Source organism: Diadema setosum, chromosome 3, assembly GCF_964275005.1.
Source record: "Diadema setosum chromosome 3, eeDiaSeto1, whole genome shotgun sequence".
In the NCBI taxonomy this organism is placed as follows: Eukaryota; Metazoa; Echinodermata; class Echinoidea; order Diadematoida; family Diadematidae; genus Diadema; species Diadema setosum.
Window position 1 is genome coordinate 16803107 of NC_092687.1, and position 22979 is coordinate 16826085.

The window sequence follows — 22979 nt, forward strand, 5'->3', positions numbered from 1 at the left end:
AAACGTGTCCAAAGATATGGATTTAGTGCCGCAGATAGACTCCGGCCCTAACAACGAGGGAGTGATCTGTATGGTCGGTGTGTGGCATCCTGGTTACTGATTGGTCGTGTGGAAACTGCTGGCGCTAAGCTTGAATGAGGTTGCTAGGAACATACCTTCTCATTTTCAGGAGGTGAAAACTGTCTTACCTCCCCTTGATCCCGATTGCGTAGAAGGGAAAACTTTGGAAGTGGTTTTCTCGAAACGCTGAATTCCTACACCACTCGACATGCTATCGTAAAATCATTGCTCTCCGCAACCGAGTATTTCTATGAGTCGTGTTGTATATGAAATTAAAGAGGAAGAGTAAGGAAATAATGTCATGTCATTTTCAGAATATCGACCTCCCCCAACTTTCGGATCCTTTAGTTGTAGTGGGTCACATATCTTCTTTCAATGAATAGAGGTTAACAATTCAATAAAAAAAAAAAAAAAAAAAAAATCTCCACACACTGAAAACTAACATCTACTCAACAGGTAACACCACGACAGAAGAGTAGAGAATATTTGGGCCTTTTTTACATTGGTCTTCAGTCTTAATCTATTGCAAAACAAGCCAGTAGACTTGCAGTTACGATAATACAACGCCGCATGTTCTACCATGAAACTCACTCGTCAAATGGGACGAGTGATACGGATGGCATGGCTCGACACTAACTTTTTTGTTTGGTGGCCCGATGGGGCCACCAAAATCATAAATTTCAAATTTTTGGTGGCCCGAGAGAAAAATTTGGTGTCCTGAAAAAAAACACAACAAAAACATTAACAGTCCTTTTTTTTAATGAGTCAAATATTTAAGATTTATGATAGTAAGAATTAGAAGTTGGACATATACTCATAAAACTTGCAACATTCACTCTCAGGCATTCATTCAGTCATTTTCATCCATCCTTTGAACAAATTTAACTGCTAATTTTCGGCGCAAAAAGTTACGAATTTATTGACATACTTTTCAAAACATTTTGGTGGCCCGAGGCGGGCCACCAAATTTGCCCTTTTTTTAAAATTTGGTGGCCCGACTTTCATTTTTGGTGGCCCTGGGCCACCGGGCCACCGTTAGTGTCGAGCCCTGCGGATGGTATAAAAAAACAAAAACAAAATACATTCAGCATGCAAAATATTATTTACATTCCTTTCTTTAATTCAGACATTTTTCAGCATAAATTCAGGAATCAATCTACAGTAGGGGAATTCTTGAATAGTGTCAGTAACACATTACAAAGCTCTCGAGAGTATACAATGTAATATATTTCGTAATAAATACATCAATAAGCTTACAGCATTGCCCAGAACCCTGCTTCATAACAGTTGAGAACAAACATAAGTCACCAAATCAAACATATCATATTTTAAGCCTCTGAATACTCAATTCTGATTGGCAGACACCTAACTTACGTTTGATTTTTCTCACTGATGTTTTGTAATAATTCAATTCGCTAAATGCAACAGGGCCCAGGAGAAGGTAATAACACATACGGGCATACTCTTGAAGAAAATCTAGTCCCACTTGAGAGTTTGCAAATGAGCATGCCATGCTTATCAACAAGGTCGAGTTCAAATTTCACAACCTCAGTAATACTTCATATAAACCTGTTGAGGACGAGTCCCGAGTATACTCGGGCAGGTGTGTATGTGAAATGCGTGTTGTAGCAAAATCAAACCGTCCTCAACGGGTTAATACCCTCTAGCTGGCAGAGTGTATAAATGACAAAAAGTCTAGGTGATCATACAGCACTTCACAAAAAATGCTGTTTACTATTAAATGCTGTTTGTGATAATCCATTCAATTTGCAGGGCTGCCAACTCTCACTCATTGAGAGTGAGACTCACTCATTTTGGTCCTTTTTCACTCTAAAACTTTATTTCATTTGCATGCATTTCTATTGATCTCACTCATTTTGACTCCTAAATTATAGCATTGGCCTATGGGAGTCTAACTCTCAACTAGTTTCCAATGTTGGCAGCGCTGAATTTGTTGTTTTGAAGGAATTTTGAATACTGATATTATCACCAGATATTATTCATCTTTATCATCGCCATCACCGCCAATACATATTAACCCGTTCCACACGAGAACCTGGCCTGGTGCCCTGTGTATTAAGTCTATGGGCATTTCAGAATTTAGTATGGAATGGGATAATATAATCCTTATCACTATCATCACCACCACCATTCCAACCATATAAACCTTTCCTCCATGCTTTTCAAACTTTTCCCAGATCACAAACATCAAAATGAAATCCTCTAGTTAATTTACCTTGGTGATTATAAATTGACATTACTTGGCAAGGCATTCATGCAGTATTCAATACGACCCATTATAAAAAGTGTGTTTGCATCAGATTACTGATAAATGTGACTGGTCACTACAAAAGCCTGACAAAAGTCATAAACCCTTTTTTCCTTTTTTTTTTTAAATTCATGTTATTTTTTAAAAATTTGGGCAACTTTCAATTCTCCAGAATGTAAGCTTTTGAACAAAGTAAGATTTGTGTCCACAAACCTGCCCTAAAGATGCCACCAGATCCAGTGTCAGGATAAATACAGTTTCAAAAAAATAGTCCAATTTGACAATTAGACACAGTACAATATGCATGGAAATAGGAATTTGTATGCACTATTGATCAATTTAAATTTTGTACAAATATTAACCCCACACATTTTCAGACTCTGAAGCTTGAAGAGAAATTTTTGATGTCAACTCATTTTTCAACAGGGATGCCAACCTCAGTAACAGCACTGCAGTACTCAGAGTGCAGTGTTCCGGTGGCTTTTTGAGTAGTGTTGTTGTTGTTTTTTTTTAATGCACAATCAGTATTTTTACCTTCCAAGCAATAGACATGTGTTGCAATACAATTTGGCAAAAACAGTATTCTCCATGAAACCTGTATTATTTTTGGCAAAAAACTGTACAAAATACCACCAAAAAGTAGCAGCTGGCATCTCTGTATATCTTAGTTATTTTTCTGCTAAATGGGGTGCCCTGTGGCATAGTGGATAAGACTCACGACTCCCAATCGGAGGACCAGAGTTCAATTCCCGCCCAGTCCTTACGTCCTTGGACAAGATGTTTTTACCCACAATGTCCCTCTCAACCCAGGAGTATAAATGGGTACCTGGCAGCACTGGGGTGATACTGGCAGCAGACAGAAAGATCTGTCTGTCCGGAGGAGTCTTCTATTTTTTGACGTTATTGCTCTCCTCCATATAGGAGGGGATTCCGTGAAGCCAGACGCAGCCTCTGCGGAACATATCCCCGACGACCAGATACAGACCAATCGTTCGGTCAATACTGGCAGGGCCCTCTAGTACAGCAGTGGCAACACTGAAGAGGCGTCCCTGGATAAATAAGACCTTATTGTGGTAAATCATCTTTACACTCTTCAGCTTCAAGTCAGTGACTAATTTTTTTTTTTTGTGTGTGAGGCATTGCGACGGGTCAGAAACTCTTCACAATATCTTGTATAATTACTGTAAACCCTGCAGCATTGCTAGTGTCATCCATATTTTAAAGCAGAGTGACAAAACTGTCCATACGAAATGTCGGCAAGAAATACAATGCCATGTACACATCATGCACAGACCAAAACAAAACAACAAGCCATCAACAGCTTTTTAGTTGGACTTTTTGTGCCACATTTGCACGCCCGTCTTGGTCAACTTGCCATCTTTGCACATTTTGCCTAGAACGCACAACGGCACGCAAACCGATCTACACAGTATAAATCAGAAAATGTCACAGTACGTGTACACTACAGTCAAACTTAGCTAAGTTGAATCTACTTGGACTGAAGAAATAGTTCGACTTAGCAAAGCTTGCAATCTTCTCTACAACTTAACTGTTATGCATTTGCGCAAACTGCCCCTCATCAACATTATCAATAAGCACTAAATTGATCAGTGTTTCAGCACTAGCCATGACAACAGAATATATGGGCATACATACTTGAGTAAGATATGAACCTACAACCTCCTAATCTTTGGACAGGTATTTCATCCACAAGAATCCTGCTCAAGTCTGTATGTCCATGATTTTTTTTTTTTTTTGTCACAGCTGGTACTAAAACACTGGATCAATTCAGTGCCTATTTACATTGATGTAGGGCAATTTGTCAATCAGTTGCTACAGAAACAACTCGATGCAAGAATTTCATCAATTCCAATACAGAACGATGTTAACTGCTCAAAAATTCCATTCACTGTACTAACTAGCAGGTTTGCAGATATGAGATTGTACATTCAAAACGATGTCACCATGAAATACAGTGTGCAAACTGCAATTCTCAAACACAGTAGTCCTCACAAGCAGTTGTCTTATTTCATATCTGCACGAAACGGTTCAGAAAATTGAACTTTACAAAACCAATGCGACTGTTAGCTACAAAATCGCTCAGCCGATCACAGAGAACAACTAAATATACATAACATCACCATCATGCATTGTGTAAGTACAGTGTAATAACAGTTTACACTGATTAACCTTACTTCTAATTTCTTTTGTGGAACAATGAGTAAAGAAAATGGGATTGGAAATAAATGGACAAATTATGAGAGAATGGAAAACACAACACTAAAGAAAACAATGCAGAAAAAAAAAAACCCAGATTTTTGTTGCAAATAAAAGGCAAAAACACAGATAAAAATAAACAAAAGACAGCATTACAATAAACAAAGAAATGATTTTTTTTTTCTTCTTGCATTAAATCATAAGCTTTGCAATATAACTATCATCCTTCATGACAATGAATATTAAAGATTATGTATATTCCAGTTCTAATATGGTTTTGGCAACGTCGCAGTAACTTGAAGGAAATTGTAATTGTCCAATTTGTCATTGATGGTACAATTATCGCAGTTCTCATTAATGTATTTTGGATAAAGTGAGCCAGAGTGACAACTATCATGAATTGAAAAAACATCATAAATAGATACTGCACAGGATGTTCACAGAAAATCACCCACACAAATACGCCTGCTTGGGACTACAACGCTACTGTATCACCACATGACATCTCTCATCACTAATGGTACTTCATGGTAAAAATGAAATCTCACCCGTTTCTTTTTTCTTTTTCTTTTTTTTTTTTGGTGGCCTCTTCTCGTAAATGGGAACATAGACACATATAGGTGGGACTTCACATTGACATTGCATATATTTCAATCATTCCATTGAACCACAAAATGCTATCTATTATACAGAGATTATCCATACCACACCTCATGACATTTGAGAATTGTCTGTTACCTTTGGCAGGCAGCTGGGCCTCAAGGCAGGACTCAACATTAGCAGGGGCCCGGGGTCACTAAACATTGATCTTTGTCCACCAATTTTTTTTTCCTCTTGGTGGTTCAATCGAGCAGCTAAAATCCAAAATGAATTTTTATATTTCATATCAATACGAGGCACTACTTGTTATTGGGAGACCAAAATGTCAAATTCAAACGTGGGCAAATGGGCCATAAGAGAAATAAAAAGGTATAAAGTGTCAAGCCGTGCTTATGTAACCCGTTGAGGACGGACTGATTTTGCTATAACATGCATTTCCCATGGACACCAGCCCGAGTATTCTTGAGCCTCGTCTTCAATGGGTTAAGGTGATTTAGTCTATCTAAAAAAACAAACAAACAAACAAACCTAAAAAGAAAATCAGAATATGGAACTCGTTAGTCCCTGCTCTACATGACTAAGCAAAGTTGAGAAATCCTTAAAATTGAATCATTGTCTCACTAACATCTTTTGTTTTGGGTTGGTCATTTTTTTTTCATGGGCATATCATGGCAGGTTAAAAACTAACCCTTTAAAATAGCCCTTTTTCTCAGTTGGTTTTAGGCACTTCACTCGTATTCAAAGCAACATAATGCGTACTGGTAAGTTTGCCTGGCGTAACATTTTATGGAATTCATGTTAAACAAATAATGATCTTGCACAGTGAGATCAGGTAACCAGAATGGTCTGTCAAACCATGGACAAACAACCCTCGGGGGAAGCATCAATTTCTTTGTTTTGTATTGACTGCATTAAAACGTGTTTATTCGTATTGCCAAATACCAGGTTTGCTGTCAGGTTGATGTACTGGCAAGTATCGTTTACAAGGATTGCATGAATAATCATTCTCTGACAGATGCTTATCTCCGTGAATTTAAAAACCATCGTGCGTCTTGGTACGACTAACCTTTTTTTTCTGCTCATGCGCAAAGTAGAACTACGAACTGAGGCTTATTACTCTCAACCTCAGAAACCATCCTTGATCACACACACTATTGGTCAGCTACACTCACTGGGACTTTCTAGAACCAGAGCTGTTTGACTGCTAGTTATTAGATGCGCTACAGACACAACCACTTCTTTACTCTTTACAAGTAAATGCCCCAGTAGTCCTGGTGATATGACATATCCATATCAAACAGCTCATTAAGACAGGGAAAAAGAGTTTGCTGGACTTTGCATCAACAGAACTAAAGGAAAGGGACCGTCAAAACCAAAACCCCCCTCCCTTCAAAATCTATAAACTTGTATGATAAACCAATGATAGGTATACCAGGGCTCCACACTAGCTTTTATTTTTGGTGGCCCAAAGGCAAACATCCGACCTTTTTTGGTGGCCTGATCAGGCCACCAAATTCTTCATTTCTGAAATTTTGGTGGCCCGGCGTGTGTTTTTGGTGGCCCTGGGCCACCGGGCCACCGTTAGTGGCGAGCCCTGGGTATACCATTTTTGAAAGCATCAGGCACCAATGAATTATGATATCAATATCACATGCACAAGGAAAAATTACTGTTCATTTTGAAGTCATCATTCATGCAAGGGATGGCAGAGCAATGAAGATGAACGAGTTGCCAAGTTGATGCAGCAAATTTCTTTTAGTTTATCACAAGGTGAGGTTATGGTTTTCTGAGTGGTGTGGTAGCAACATATCCTGGCCAGAAGTAGTGCTGTATTGAACAAAACCTGCCATTTCCAGAGTTACACCCTTTTAGAGTTTGAAGTCTCAAGCCGATGGAAACATCAACGTTCAGAAAACATTTATTATCAGACACATATTATTTCATAATATTCTTTTTTTTCTCCGTACTTAATAACAGATCTTGACACAAAGACTCTTTTTAGGGGGCTTGGCTAGTATTCTACGGGGATAAATTTGCTTTCTCCATACAATCACATTACACTCCCAAGTCGTGAGCATACAAATCTATTCTTTTCCTTTCTTTCCTAGCCTGCTACTGTGAATTCTATTGACAAACGTCAGGTGCAGATGAACGGTTGTTATAATATATAACATACGCCATATGAATATATCGCTGTAAGGGTCGTATGGTAATGAGCCCATGCACATCCATTCTTTTTTTCCGCCCCCTTTTTTTCCCTCCGCAGCATGCCAAGATAACTTTTAGCACTGTCAAAAATTTTTGCGCGAGTGCTTCAAGTACGTCATTCGAAAACAACATAAAAAGTCTATATGTACATGTTTGCAAGCAAGCAAGGGTGCTGTACAGGGTGAGACATAATATACTACACTGGCATGGCACTATTGACCGTAGCTTGTGATGATGCACTGATTGGCGAGGGCGCTATTCACACATTGTCGGTCTTCCCCGTCGGTGTACGCTCCCGGCCCCACCGCTGTGTCATCTTGTGTAGTCATCCGCCGGCACGGAGTAAACCTCGTACGGCTCGGACCTCATGATGTTCAGCTTTTGATTGGTGCCCTCTTCCACAACCTTGCGTCTGTCGTGTCGAGGAAAGGGTGGTCAAAAACAAAAACAAAAACAAAAACAGGAGTGAAGCCATTCCAAAGAGAGAAATGTGAGGACAATTGGTTGACGCAGAGCATAAAAGTCCCATGAAAAAAAGGACAAATTTGGAACACATCGACTTTTAAACTATTTTATTGAGCATCACATATTGATAATTTTTTTTTTCATTCTATTCATTTGTTTTATTAAAGTCTTTTTCTATAAGTCAAGTCTAAGACAGAATGTTACTGGGATGTGAAACCCAACAGTCGACATTACAACACAACATTTTGTGACTTATCATAGAGTTTGGTAAAAACCCAAATATTGAAGAAAAAAAAGAGAAGATTCTTCTCTTTTCAAGCTTCTGACATAGGGCCCTCTGTCAAAGTTCACACCCTAAGCATTTACATGCGGACCCTCTATTCATTCCATGAATGCTACGATGTGCAACACAGAAACTGTTATGAAATACAATAGAGGGAACCAGTCATAGGAGGTCAATTCTTGTCTTCCTACATCAATTCACTGCACTGCACAAGGTTGCCAGCTTACAACATGTAATTTAGCTTTCAATGCATGTACCGTATTCTTTCATACTACAGACTAAAGCTTCTATAGAATGCAAACATAATTAGTACAGTAGACTCCCATTATAACGAAGTCCTTGGGACCGGCAGTTTTCTTTCGTTATATTGAAATTTCGTTATAACCGAACAAATGAACAATAATAAACATAGAGAGTGGATAATTTTGCGGCCTCAATTTTTACTTCGTTGTAACCGGAATTTCGTTATAACCGTGTTCGTTATAACAGGAGTGCACTGTATGGAACATAATTAGCTCATGGAAGAAAATGTCGGTGGTGTCCGGAGATCAACTCACCGTTTCGACCTCTTGTCGTGCTGCCTCTCGTCGTCTGACTCGTTGCCGCTGCTGTCCCGGCCGCTCCCGCAGGAGGAGCAGGCGCTGTCGTCGCTGGAGCTGGAGCTGGAGCTGTCCGAGGAGCTGTCCGACTGGAGGCCGCTGGGCTTGGTCAGGTCCACCTTATCAGCCATGGCCGCCACCTCCGGCCACTCCCTCTGGGTGTAGCCCGGGAGGGGTGGGGAGAGATAAAGGGCGGGGCATAGAGAGAATGGTTATAGATTTTAAGGGATGCATCAGTATTTTGAGGTTCAAATTCAGGAAACTTTTCTGTCAAGATGTTTTCATTGCAACTGATTGACAAATTGTCCTACATCGATGTAAATAAGCACTGACTTGATCAGTGTTTTAGTAGTAGCCATGATAAAAAAATCATGGGTGTACGATGATGCAGGGCAATTTGTCAATCAGTTGCTATTTCAATGTTGTTGTTGTTCTTTCCCTTTTCCTTGCAATATCTTCGAAAGACCTTAAAGGACAAGTTCACCTTCATGAATAACATAAGGATTGAGAGAATGTAGCAATAATAGTAGAACACATCATTGAAAGTTTGAGGAAAATCGGACAATCGGTTCAAAAGTTATGAATTTTGAAGTTTTTGTGCAGTCACCGCTGGATGAGAAGGCTACAACAGTGTATGATGTCACATGCGTACAACAATATAAGGAAAATATAAAGAGAACTTCACAAAATTTCATCTTTTGAAAAAAAGTGCACATTCCCTTGACTCGTTACTGACATATGTTCTGGGTGGGTAATATTATTCCCATTGCCTTTAGAAAGAGGCAAGTCAGGTGCTCATTTATTATGCAAAAAAAGTGAAAATATGTTGAATTTTCTTTACATTTTCAGTTGTACTGTTGTACTCATATGACATCACGAGCCTTAGTAATCTCCTCATCCAGCGGTTCCAACACAAAAATTTTAAACATTTATAACTTTTGCATCAATTGTCCAATCTTCCTCAAACTTTCACTGATGTGTTCTACTAATATTGCTGCATTCTCTCAATCCTCTTGTTTATGAAGGTGAACTTGTCCTTTAATAGCTTGGAAATGTGTTATTGCATTTTTTTTAATCTTTCTTTTTTTTTCTTTCTGCGGGCAGGGGTACCTACAACCACCACTGCAAGCAACACATACAGGGTGGGGCCCCTGGTGTGGTTGAAGGAGGAATGTACTACTGTAGAATTATGACAGTACATCTAATTTTTTAGGAAATACTGGATTTTTAAAACTCACGGATTTTGTATCATCCTTTAGTTTCACCACTGTAAATGGTTTAGAGCTTTTCATGGAACTTTGTAATGAGGGTGGTGCTGATCATCGCAATGTCCAATAGCGCCCTCTTGAGTCTCAGGTCCAAGTACCTTTAACCCGTTGAGGACGAGTCCCAAGTAAAACTCGGGCAAGTGTCTGTGGGAAACGCGTGTTGTAGCAAAATCAGCCCGTCCTCAATGGGATAACCTTAAAATCCGTTGAGGGCGGGCTGATTTTTATACAACATGCATTTCCCATAGACATTTGCCCAAGTATACTCTGGACTCGTCTTCAACGGATTACTGTATACGCCGAATATTTCACGAGGTTTTTATTTTCGCGAATTTTGCGAGTCAGGTGCTATTCGCGAAATTTAAGACATACAAAAATATTGACACTGATCCCCGATGTGAATGTGACATAAGCGTGTACACTTCTCCGTTCAGTACAGGAATCCACAATCGTGAACCACACGCGAAATCTTCGGGAATTCCCAATTCGCGAAAATTTAGACTCGAGAAATATATGGCATATACAGTAATACCAAGCAGAAACAATTGATCAAATCTAATCCAATCCAATCCAATCCAATCCTGTCTAATCCAATCCAATCCAATCCAATCCAATCCAATCCAATCCTATCCAATCCTATCCAATCCAATCCAATCCAATCCAATCCAATCCAATCAAATCCAATCCAATCCAATCCTATCCAATCCAATCCAATCCAATCCAATCCAATCCAATCCAATCCAATCCAATCAAATCAATGCACGAGTCTCCACGTGATCTGCTGTGAGACTCACCTCAAGGGCTTTGTACCACTTCCTGGACAGCTTCGGCCGTCCTCTGACTGTCTTGTGCCAGACTGTCGGGAAATTGGTCCGGCTGCAGAAGTTCTGGGTGACGGCGATGGTAGTGTCCATGTTGAGGACCACGTGCCACCAGCCACCGGGAACAAAAACCGTCTCGCCGGGCCCCTGGAGAATCTCAATCTGGGATGGACCAAGGGAAGAGCGAACAAAAAAATTGAATGAATGAATGAAAGAGTGAATACAGTGATTAATCACTCAATTAATGTATGAATGAGTGAATGAATCAACAAATGAATGACTGAATAATTCTATGAAAGAAGAATGACTGAATGAGTGACGAGGTATTGGGGCAAATGAATGAATAAATTACTAAATAACTGAGTGACTGACTGTAATAATCAGTGATTTAATGAATAAATGAATGAATTGATCAGCGAGTCACTGGGTAAACAATTACTGAAGAAATTTAGATGAGTGAATGAACAAATGAATGATTGCATTAAGAGTAAGATTGAATGAATGAGTGGCAAAGTATAGAATTGAATATGGAAGAATGAATTAATGAATACATTATTGAGTGATCAAATGAATTAATGATTTCATTAATTGATCAATCAGTCAATGGGTTAAAGGGATCATATACCCCGCGTTCACATTGGTCCCCGCGACGCGGGGACAGCCATAAGAGATCTTATCTTTTTTACGACTGACCGTTCACATTGGTATCTCATCTGTCCCCGAGCTGTGGGGGCATTTTGGGGCTTGGAGCGAGCTCTGTCACTTGACTCCAGGCATAGCGCATGCGCACATTTGATGACCACAGCTGGACGCTATCAATTGCGCCCCAAGGTCACTCTCCCCTCCAAATCTTGTCCCCGTACCCGACTTGCTTCGCGGGGACGAGGGGACAAGTCCCAGCGAGCGTTCACATTATGGTTTTTGAGGAGAAAGTCCCACAGCTCGGGACTTTCCCCGCTTCGCGGGGACCAATGTGAACGCGGGGTAAGTTTTGGTTGAAACCTAACTTCAGGTTTCTAACATTTTCAGTTGAGGTAATGAGAAACCTTTATGAAATATGAAAGGGCATGTAATTCCAAGAGGGATTTGAGTATTTTTTGATGAAAATTGGTTTTGAAATGGCCGAGATATCCAACACAGAGCAATTTTGATAAAAGGTAGGATCCACCTTTAATTATGATTACTTTGTTCTACTTTGTTTTTGGATGTCTCAGCCACTCCAAAACCGATTTTCATCTCATAAACTTTGAATTCCTCTTAGAATGGTGAGCTCTGTATTATTTCCTAGGTGGTTTCTTGGTATCTCGCAAAAAGTAATAGGCCCAATCCTCGTCTCCACCAATACTGAACCATCCCTTTAAAGAATACATGAGTGAGTGAATGAATTAACAAATCAAGGTAAGAATAAACAACTAAATGAATGAGCTAGTGAATTAACAAATGATAGATTGAATGATACTAGCATGGGGAATGCAATGAATGAATGGCAAAGCACAGAATAGCACTAGTGAATTTTGGGGCAAATTATTTGTTGTATAGGGTCCCATTTTTTCTCTCTCTCTTCTTTCTTTAAAACACAACAACAACACTAGTGAATGAATGAATGAATGAATGAATGAATGAATGGAAAATGATTGAAGGAGCATTTTTCTAATACTGAAAGCATCGACCACTGATGCCAACCTTGTATTATTGCAGTCTTCTGAGGGCTAAAAGAGGCATATTCTTTTTTGGGGGGCAAAAATAGTATCATTACCTTTCCTGTATATTCAAATTTTCTGATAAACAGTATTTTCCATAAAACCAGCAGCATTTTTGGCAAGAACAGTACAAAATATTGCAAAAAAAAAAAATATATGTAGTAATACATTTGAGACAAACAGTATTATTCACAAAACCTGTGGCTTTTAGCAAAACACAATCAAAGATATTGCAAAAAAGGTAAGAGTTGCCGTGGCTGACCAACACATTACACCAAGAAATAGGCAAGGACTAGAAATCATCTTCCACTTAAGACGGCTGCAAAGGTCAAAGGCTGAAACCTTCTTATCCATCCACTGACTCTCACTCACCGGTTTGAACTCTTGGGGCCAGGCGGGGTCCTGCGTTCGGGGGTAGACGTGGGTGAACCACATGATGGCCTCATCACGCTGCTTCCCGCCGTCGTTGGGCGTCGGCTTCACGAGCTCGCGGGGCGTCTGGGTCGGAAACATGCACCACCTGGCAGAGAGAGAATGGATGTTGCGAGAGTGAGGATGCGGATGATAAAACTGAGAGGAAATTCAGTGTCTCAATTTCGAGACAAAGAAGCGTGTGTTGACTATAACAACATTATCAAGCTTGATGAAATACTTGAATTATGATGGTGATGATGACGATGATGATGATAATGATGATACTAGAAGTACAGTAATAATGATGATGACGAGGAATATATGGTGATAATGATGGTAATAATGATGGCAGTAGTGTTGATCAGGGAATAATTTTCCTTCTCGAAATTGACTAGCAATTTTTGTTGATGGACATACATTTTCAACAAAATGGTGTACAAGTCTATGTAATGAAACTGCTATGCAAATGACATTTTGTATAGCAGTCATAACAAAATGCATAACAAATTGCTATGCGATACCAGGAAAATTATTCCCTGGTTGATGATGATGATGGTGATGATGACAGTGGTGGTTGTAGTGATCAAGATGATGATGATGACGGTAGTCATGATGATGGTGATGGTGATGGTAATTATGATGAGGTGGCAAGATAATAATGCCGACAGTTAAGATGATGACGAGGAGGAATATGGTATTGATGACGATACCCTTTGCCTGTTGCTAAGAATGACATGTTTATCAACCAAGGTTCAATGACATGCAACCTCAAAGGATTTTTGTCAACAATTTAACCAATGCAACATAAATTTTTTTTTTAAGTAGTGAACCCACACCTGGGTCAGGAAATCAAAAACCTATTGAGCATCTGGTGTTAAATTGCTATCAGTTGATGTGGGGCAAATGGACAGATGACAAGAAACATATAATGTCTCGGGCACTCTTCGGGGCGGAGCCATGAAAAGAAATATTGGCGGAGCTTGGCGAGACTGACCTCTTATGACCTCTGACGAGAGCGTTCCAGGCACTGGTCCCCAGGGGATCGATGTGGATGCCCGTCCCGGAGCGGCCAGGACCCATAACGAACCAGCGGTAGGGAGGGCGCTTCTCCTCCCCAGCAAACTTGAAGAGGTCGTCCTGAAAGAAGTGCGGCACGACGTAGTCCTCCAGAAGTCTCTTCCGCTTTGGATGCTACACAAACAATTGAAAGAAACACAAACAATTAAAAGGAAGACACTTCCTCTACAAGATTTAAAAGATTTCAAGGAATCATCTATCATCAATCTACCCATAAATTGGCTTTAGAGAGCCAGATGTTGAACAGCCTCACATGGCAGCTCCTTCAAAGATCATGGGTCTGTATGCCACTGTATATCTCAATGTTAATAATTGCTGCTGTCTATGCTAACATACTGAACAGAATACAGCTATCACATTTTGACACCGAAAACCTTTAAAATTTCTCTGCGACTCACATCGGCGAAGCTGCTGTCGAAGATGTAGAGCGGGCTGTCGTCACGGTTGTTCTGCATGTATTGCACGTAGTATTTCATCTTCATCTTGACGGAGTAACCCTCGTCATCTTCGCCGCACTTGAAGCGCTGGTTGCGGTACTTCTTGGCCAGCCTCTGTGTGGAGAGAACAAGCAAACGACAGACGTTAGTGACAAGAGAATGCACAGGAGTGAAACTACGTTCTGTTTGAAAGCTGAGCACCGGCAACAGAGCAAAGGAAAAATTCCACTTTGTGCTTGAGATAAGATTCAGGAAGAGGGAAGCCATACAAACTTTGCAGCAAAAGTTTTAAGCCGTTGAAGATGGGCTAATTTTGCTACAAAACGCATTCAGGCCTCGAAATAGGATTTTGGAGGGGCAAGGCCATTTAGAAAAGGGCACTTTTTCCAAGAGACCAGGGCACTTAGGTCAGTCAGAGGGGCACCAAGGCCACATTGGAAAGGGCATGTTGGGTGTTTATACATGATGTGAATGCCCAATAGAGCTGTATGCTATCGACTGTGCTGCTACACTCCAGCAGCGCACGCACGCATAAGATCTCTTTGCAGCAGACGACGTTAGGCAGTAGGCCATACGCAATACGATGTAGGTTCTGTAATACAGTACGTTCTCAACACGTACGCCGCGCTCGCTTTGGAGCACTTCCGGCGCCATTTTGCTTTGAGCATGCGGGCATGAATGCAGAGCGAGAGAGATGGCAATGCTCGCAGCCGTCCGACAGGCCTGGCATTTTTTAGCATGGCTTGCGACCACTTGCTCCAGCCCGCCGCTGCCTAGCTAGTAACTATGGCCGCTGCGCTGCGGAGGCAGTCTAGTCGGGACGGTAAAAGCCGGTCGGGCGTACATGTACGTAGACTTCTACACATCGTCTCGTATCTCGGAAAGATACTTTGAGTTTGAATCAGATATATTGGGACGCGAGTGAACTGAAGGTATGATATTTGAGATCAGGAAAGTTGTTCAAGCTTATTAAAGTGTAGACTTTGAGAAAGGGCATATTATACATCATAAATAATAACTTTCATTCTAAAAGGGCACCACGGCTAACAACGTTACAAGAAAAAGGGCACATTTTTTTTGGCCGTAACTTTGATCAAGGAAAAAAGGGCATTGCGGCCAACGAGAGGGGCACCGACGGCCATGGCCGTCGGTTAATTTGAGGCCTGCGCATTTCCCAAAGACCCCTGCCCGGGACTCGGGACTCGTCCTCAACAGGTTACACCATAATTGAAATCGAAAACAAAAAGAGAAAGTTCACTTGGATTAAAGCTCGATTTGTTCTTCCAATCCAGTGATAGCAGCCAGTGAAATAAGCTTTTCACTTGGGGCAATGGTAAAACAGCGTCACCATTCTTCAAGTAGTTTCTACATCAAATATGATCACTCATTGAATCACTGAAAATCACTCGTTTTAACAATTATTACCTCATTTCGTATCCATAGTGATCAACTCTGAATTCTGGTAATGGGTGAGAAATTTCATGCTAAGAATAGTTTTTCCTTCACAAATTTTCTGCTGAAAAAGAGGAAATTCAGTGAAGATATTCATGCAATGAAACTGGAGACTTGTGAGGTTGTGATATCAGCCAATCAGAATTGTGTATTCAGAGACTTACATGTATGTTTGGTATTCTGACTTGTTTTTATGATCTTAATGTAGAATTATACAAAAGGGCTTTAAACAAGGTGACTAATTAGTGTGTGATAGAGCACTATGACGTACATGTGATAGGAGACATGCTCTGCGATGAATCGAGTATACCCCTTTACTAATTGGATAAAGATACAGTGTACCCACCCTCACTGTCCATTTCTTCTGGGCCTGCCATGTGTCCTGGTCGCGGAGAATCACGCAAGGTTTTCCCGGCCTCTCGTACAGCTCGATGAACTCGTCTGTCGTGATGGCGTTCACGTCCACGCGGTCGATGTTGTCCTTGGCTCGCACAGCGTCAAGGTCCACTTTCAGCTCCTCGTAGAAGCTGTAGCGCTCCCAGTCGGAGAGGTCGCGCAGTTCTGCAGCAAACAATTTACAGTAAATGGTCAGTCACATGATTAGGAGTCAACCAATCAGATACAGCAAGTACTGCTTAGCACTAGGTACAGTACATGTATTGTATGAAAGGGAATAATGAATTACCTTCTTCATGAATCTTATTTGACAATATCATGCTTGCCCATGATTTTTTGGCAGAAGAAATTAAACGGAGATCTCTTACAAAATTCTAGCTGAAAAATGAGACTGTAAAACCATACTATTAATGGTATACAGCACTTTAATTACAATTTTGATCTCAGGATGCTAATAAACATTGCAGATATGGATTAGGAGCCAAAAGAAGAGAGACAAATATTACACTAGCTGCAGGATTCTTTTTTCTTTTTAATTTGAAAGTTTGCTTGCTTGTTCATTTGTGCTATTATATCTTTTGATGTACAGGCCATTCACACTGAAAGCACAAAAAAAAAAAAGAAGAGAATGTGATGTTTAATATGGTAAAAAAATGCAAGTCAGAAAATGCAAAAAGTCACAAGAAGCACTGCAAGAAAAAAGGACATACCACAGTAAATATTTGTTTGATAAGTTTGCAAACAGCATTCTCTACAGAATTTATTCCTTTTGTGTGTTTGTTTTCCTTTTTTTTTTAATCACATGACTTCCACTTGGTATTTGGAATAAGTCCATCAGTCACATGTGACTGATGGACTTATTGACTGTAGACTTATTGACTTAGACGAATTGACTGTAGACCAAATAGTAATTAAACCAAATAACAATTAGACCAAACAGTAATTGGACGAAATGATGACTAGACCAACTGGTTATTAGACCAACTGATATTAAACAGTCTATTAGACCAACTGGCTGTAGACCAAGTGGTAATAGAGTGTAAACCGACCCGGACGATAGCCTCTTTGAAATGGTTGTTTGAAGGTTAAATATAAATTCAAAACTTGTCTTTTAATATTACATGAGAAAAAGTACCAACGCACCCTTTCGGCAAAACCGGGGGGGCTTTGGATGAAGGGTGGGGTTTCAGTCAACGCGACGCGACCCAACGCTCCCAACGCACCCTTTTGGCAAAACCGGGGGGGGGGCTTTGGACGAAGGGTGGTGTTACATTGTACCATTAACGCGACGCGCCACCACCCAACCCACCCTTTCGGCACAAGCCGTTGATTACTGCTGCTGGGAGGCGATTCCAAGCCAAAGAGTGCAGACCTCCAACAAGCAGCTCATTTCCACATAATATGCCCATCCACATGGCCCTATTTCCCAGTAGTCTGCCACCTTAATTCCTGCTGCGCCTTAATGTGCCGTCATCGGTGGGTGCATGCGCACCTCAAATATGTGCAGCTTGAAATCCCTGGTTTACTTTAAATTGATTGTTGTAGACCCCATCTGCATTTGCCTATTACACCCCGTTTACAGTGCAGGGCTTGGCCGCGGCCGTGCCCGCCTTCATTTCAGTGTAAACGCGCAAAAGGCCAAATGCGGGGCCAAAATTGGCTGCGCATTTGGCCACGCTCTGGAGGTGGTCTTCAGCCACGGACGAGCCGCAGCCGAGCCCGGCCTTTTCTCAGTGTAAACGCAAACTGGGCCAAATGCGCGGCCAATTTTAGTCTGGCTTCCAAACCCTCTGCCTGTACTATTTCGCTATTCAGGATATTAACCCCCTCAACGTCGAAAACTAACTATAGACCGATTCAAGCGACTGTTCATCGAAGTGCGCCCTCTTAAGGCGACGCCATAACTGGGGGCCAAACAGGCCGGGTTGGCAAGCGCCCTGCGTGCGTGGCAAGGGTGCCAGCGGCAGCCAGTGCTTTTACCACCCGGCGCCAGCCGGCCAGCTAGCTATCTCTGGCGCTGGCAGCGATCGACGCCTCTGGCTTTGTGACAACCAGAGTCTACATTTTTTTTTTTCGCTAGCTAATTAAAAATAAACTTATACCGACTATGAGCGAATGGATAGATGACAAACGGCTGTAGCCAAAACTTGAATTTCAAGGTAAATATCGGTACGATCCGTGAATGTTTGTAGACTATTTCTTTGGCGATGACTTGGGTACTCGCGTGTAAGCCCCGTATATTCACATTTGTGTAAGAGAATAAAAACCGCTGGGGAGAATTATTGCTAGGCGCAGGCAGACGTCTTGCTAATAAGCCTAGGCTGTTGACAAGTTAACTGATATAATTAAATACAAATAATGAATAAGAATCTTGAGCTAGATATCAGTTAACTTAACCTTTTTAGGGCAGGCTTTTGCCTTTACTCGGGAGTGTCGGGCCCGCAGGGTAGAATCTGTCTAACGTTAGACCTTGTCTAGAAATCTAGGCAAGAGTCCAGACTAGATCTAGACCTATTGACTTCTAGAACCCTACATCCTATATCATTTTCGGTTGTCGATAACTTTAGGCAAGCCTAACTAAGTAAACCAAACGGAATATAAATCTAGGCGTTTCTAGGCCGTATATGCCTAAACTTAAGTTACGACTACGTCGCCTGATGTCTACAACCAAAACTTCTACTGTTTTAGGTCTAAGTAACCTTGCATAACATGACGCTAACGCCTAATATTATAATCTACAAAAGCGATTTTAAACCATACTTTGTTAGTATGATTATGAAACGGATGTTTGCCACCATCCATGGTTTAATATTTATATTTATATTTATTTATTAAGTATCACTTTATCAAAAGTCAAATTCAGAGTTCCAGGCCAAAATTGAATAGGCCTATGGTCAATCAGTGCTGAACATTGAAGAAGTGAAAACAATATAAGAATTTAATGCATCTTGAAACATTTATTTAGCTGTAGTGTAGGCTGTAAAATGTTTGTCATAATAATAAAGTCTAGCCAGGAAGTGTATTCTAACTTTGGCAAATACGACACCAAGGATTAAAAAAAAAAAAAAATAAGTGAACTATCAAATTCTTTGATCTAAACTTGTCAATTCTAAGATGAACAACATATTTTACGAATATGCAGTGATAACCTAATTAAATAGAGAATCTAGTATACATAGTTTGTTTCGAAATCTGTGCATTTTTATACCGTTGTATTTCACTTAATTGTCTTTAATTTTGCCTTGATTTATCATGCGTCAGCGGTGTCTGGATTTCACACACTGCCGTGCAGCTTCCATTTCCATTTTTCTGCTATTTGTGTACCTAACAACTGCACGATGTGTTTTCCCGATCCTTCCTTTGAAGCTTTCAAAGTAGATCAATATGTCTGAATCACTCAATTTGTCCAAAAGAAAGGCATTAAAAACCGCTGAATGACTTTTCAACAGTGATTTAACAATCACAATATTAGCGCGGCGCCGGCGGTCGCCGGCCGTGGCGCAGCGGCCGCGCCCGGCTGTAGTAACTATGCGCGATGGGTATATGCTAGGCTGCTGAGCTGCAAGTGCAACTCGCTGGGTAGCAAAGCTCGCTGGAAGCCCCCGTTGGCCCCCAGTTATGGCGACCGTTATAGCGCCGCTAGCGGCGGTAGGTGAATAGGTCATCGAAATTGAATCGGTCTATAGTTTAAGGTGGTTTTGTCCTGCAAAGGATTTTTCCTTCGGCAAAGGCCTTTGCCCGAACGGCGACTTCGTCGCCACGGAATCCAGTGGGCAAAGGGTCTGAAAACCAGACTATACCAAATTGCATTTGTTTACAAGCAGAGCGCCACTACGAGAAAATATTGAAAGGTTTGAATTAACAGCGCGGCCGAGCCCAGCAGTGTAAACGGACAAAATTGCGGGGCTCGGCCCTGCAATTGAGGCTGGGCTCGGCCGCGGCTCGGCCCAGCCCAGCACTGTAAACGGGGTCTAAGATTCTATAATCACAATGTATAAAATAATCCCTCAAAAATTGAAAATAACATTTCCTGGATATGAAAGGCTATCTGGATGACTACCAAATTCTTAATCATCTGTTCCTTAGAGTGTCAGTAGATATCACTATAAACTTTTCCTGTTAATTTCGTCCATACCCATTCACAACTTTTACTATAACTATCTTATCTAGGCCGAGAGTCTTATCATTTAATAAAATCAAACAGACAAACAGACAGACAAACAAACAAACAGTAAAAGTATTAACACAGCACATGCAAAAACATAGATCTAACCTCCTTGGTGGAGGTAAATAATAATCTTATGATACCATGGCCATATGGGCATGGCATGGCAAATGAATTAAAGACTAAACACTTCCTCTACTTTTCTTGAGCCCCCAAAATAGAAATGCACCCCCACCCACACCACCAGTCGCCACACTCCTCCACAGTGTGTGTGCACTAAACACACCTCCCTGACTGCTGGTAGCGCGTGATGGCCTCTGTGTGGAATGTTAAAGACAATAACTACAGGTAGGCTAGTATTCAAGAATAAGATCTGAACTAAGATGAGCCAATTAAGAGGTCTAGATTAGATCTAGACTATACCAGAAAAATCATTCGTCCCTAGCTAGGAGGGTAAACTAACTACTATCCAGCATGCAGTGCGTGAGACAACGCGCCGCGCTGCTGGCGCTGGCGAATTGCCCACCCATCATTGTACGATGTCCAGACAGACCAGCAAGTGCAGCACAGAATATATTTTTTTAAGTTGAACGCTTGTCCTTTAAAATGTTATGCTACACACCAAAAAGGCTTGAAACGGACATAAATCAACGAGTATCACATCATAGAAATGTGTCACATCAAAACAGCATTATCAGTATCGATCTTATGCATATTTAATGTCTCTTTGCGAATTCAAACACTTTAAAGATGACCAGCGAGACCTTGCCAAAAACGAAGCCGACCACGCCGGGCAATCAATACCCTAATTCCCGGTGGCGACCATTAGCCCTTTTCAGTGCCGCACGCGCGCAAGATTTACGTCACGGCTGAACAGAAAGAACACGTTGGACGATATTTTTACCTGGTCTAGCTGCTTTTTTAGCCTCCCAAACAGTCCTCCGAGTTCTCTTGTCCATTTCCCGAGAAATCCCAAGGTCTCAAATCACTCTTATTATAATTTTTACAGCAGAAGCCAGGATCTTTTCTTGAACTGACGCTTGTCACACAGCTCGCGAGCGAGAAGACTGAGCTGCTTTGACTGGCACCATTGGGCGCGGTTTAATCATCTTCAAACCGCAAGGCGAGGTCTTCAAAATAGCCCAATTTCCGCAGCTGCCCAAAACAACTGGGCAGCAGCCGCTGCCTATAAAACTGTCAGGAAAACGGTCAATTCAGGTAAAAAAGCAACAACAAAAGAAAACATTGCCCGAGTAGCGGAATAAAATGCACTTTTGGGAAGCAGCTGTCGAAGTTGATTCAATATGAACATGATAATTTTCCTGAGAAATAGATATTATCTATGATATGTAATCATTATAATTGCACTCCTTATCTGGTATGTGTTTGTAATTAGTTTTGTTGTTTGCCATTTTCTTCTCTGTTGTCATGTTTGAATATTTATACATGTATATATCTATCTTTTCATTTTGAAGCGCCATGAGCACTGAAAGGTGGACCTGTGTGCTATACAAGTTGTTGTTGTTATTATTATTATCATTATTATTATTGTTATTATTATCATTATTATTATTATTATTATTATTATTATTATTATTATTATTATCTTTCCTCAGGCAACTCCAGAACCTGAAAAATTCAGGGGAAACGAGCTTGGAAGATGACAGTCATGTAATTCAATTCAATTCAATAGTTTATTTATTTCCATCATCAACAACAACAAAAAAGGAACATGATCCAAAGTTGTACAATATTTCAATTTGTCTTTCATTAATTTGTCTGATAAAGGCATTTTTTTTTTCAAATACAATATAAAGTATATGCACGAATGATGTCATAAAAAGAAACAATGCACTTTACCATGGCAACAAAAATAGTAAATAATCATAACCATGGAAAACAGTGTTCCACTAAAAAGCCAAGCTTGTAAGACGTGGAACACTGGAACAAAACAACAACAGCACCATTTTTTTTTATACCAATAAAACATATTCATTTTAAATTCTTCTATATAGTACTATTGTACATTTACTCATTGATATAATACTGATACTATAAACAATACTTTAGAGTGCAAACATATAAACTATATAACATATCACATTTATGGCACAGACACTATAAGGCCAGGTATACCAGGAAAATTCACCAGAAAGGAAGATATACAATCGGCCACACAAAACATAACGACAACAACAACAACAACAACAACAGCATCACAAAACACAGAAATAACAGAAATTGAGAAAATGCACTCAGACAGCTACTGGACAACGAAGAACGAGGAAAGAGGAGCATGGCAGGGAAGAATGGAGAGGGAAAAGGAGAAGGAAAAGGAGAGGGATGGAAAAGGTCTGTGGACACACTATACAAAATCTCAAGGACAAGTGAAACATAACGGGTTTTATTTTTTATTAGACAGAATTAACTGGTATATATAGAAAGCAAATATTTTTTTCAAGTTTATACTTAAATGTAATTAACTTCACAGATTCCTTTAAATCATTATCTAAGCTATTACAAAATCTGGATCCGGTATAAACAAATG

General features: G+C 40.5%; 1 protein-coding gene across 1 annotated transcript; it reads right to left on the minus strand.

Moving 5' to 3' along the window:
• Positions 1–7666: 7666 nt before the first annotated feature.
• Positions 7667–21390, minus strand: LOC140246654 (bifunctional arginine demethylase and lysyl-hydroxylase JMJD6-like). The gene is made up of 8 exons (XM_072325993.1): positions 21336–21390; positions 16217–16431; positions 14380–14532; positions 13899–14095; positions 12863–13010; positions 10764–10952; positions 8660–8856; positions 7667–7766 (listed from the first exon to the last, which is right to left on the minus strand). Exons 1-8 carry the CDS (start codon positions 21388–21390, stop codon positions 7667–7669), a joined length of 1254 nt encoding a protein of 417 aa, XP_072182094.1.
• Between the last annotated feature and the right edge of the window lie 1589 nt (positions 21391–22979).

Bases quoted from the DNA above. Each gene is read 5' to 3' on its own strand.
- LOC140246654 (XM_072325993.1), bottom strand. From the start codon at position 21,390: ATGGACAAGAGAACTCGGAGGACTGTTTGGGAGGCTAAAAAAGCAGCT. The intron at 16,432-21,335 runs GTAAAAATATCG...TGTTTGCTGCAG, and splicing joins TAAAAAAGCAGCTAGACCAG to AACTGCGCGACCTCTCCGAC. The intron at 10,953-12,862 runs GTGAGTGAGAGT...GGTCCATCCCAG, and splicing joins GGCCCCAAGAGTTCAAACCG to ATTGAGATTCTCCAGGGGCC.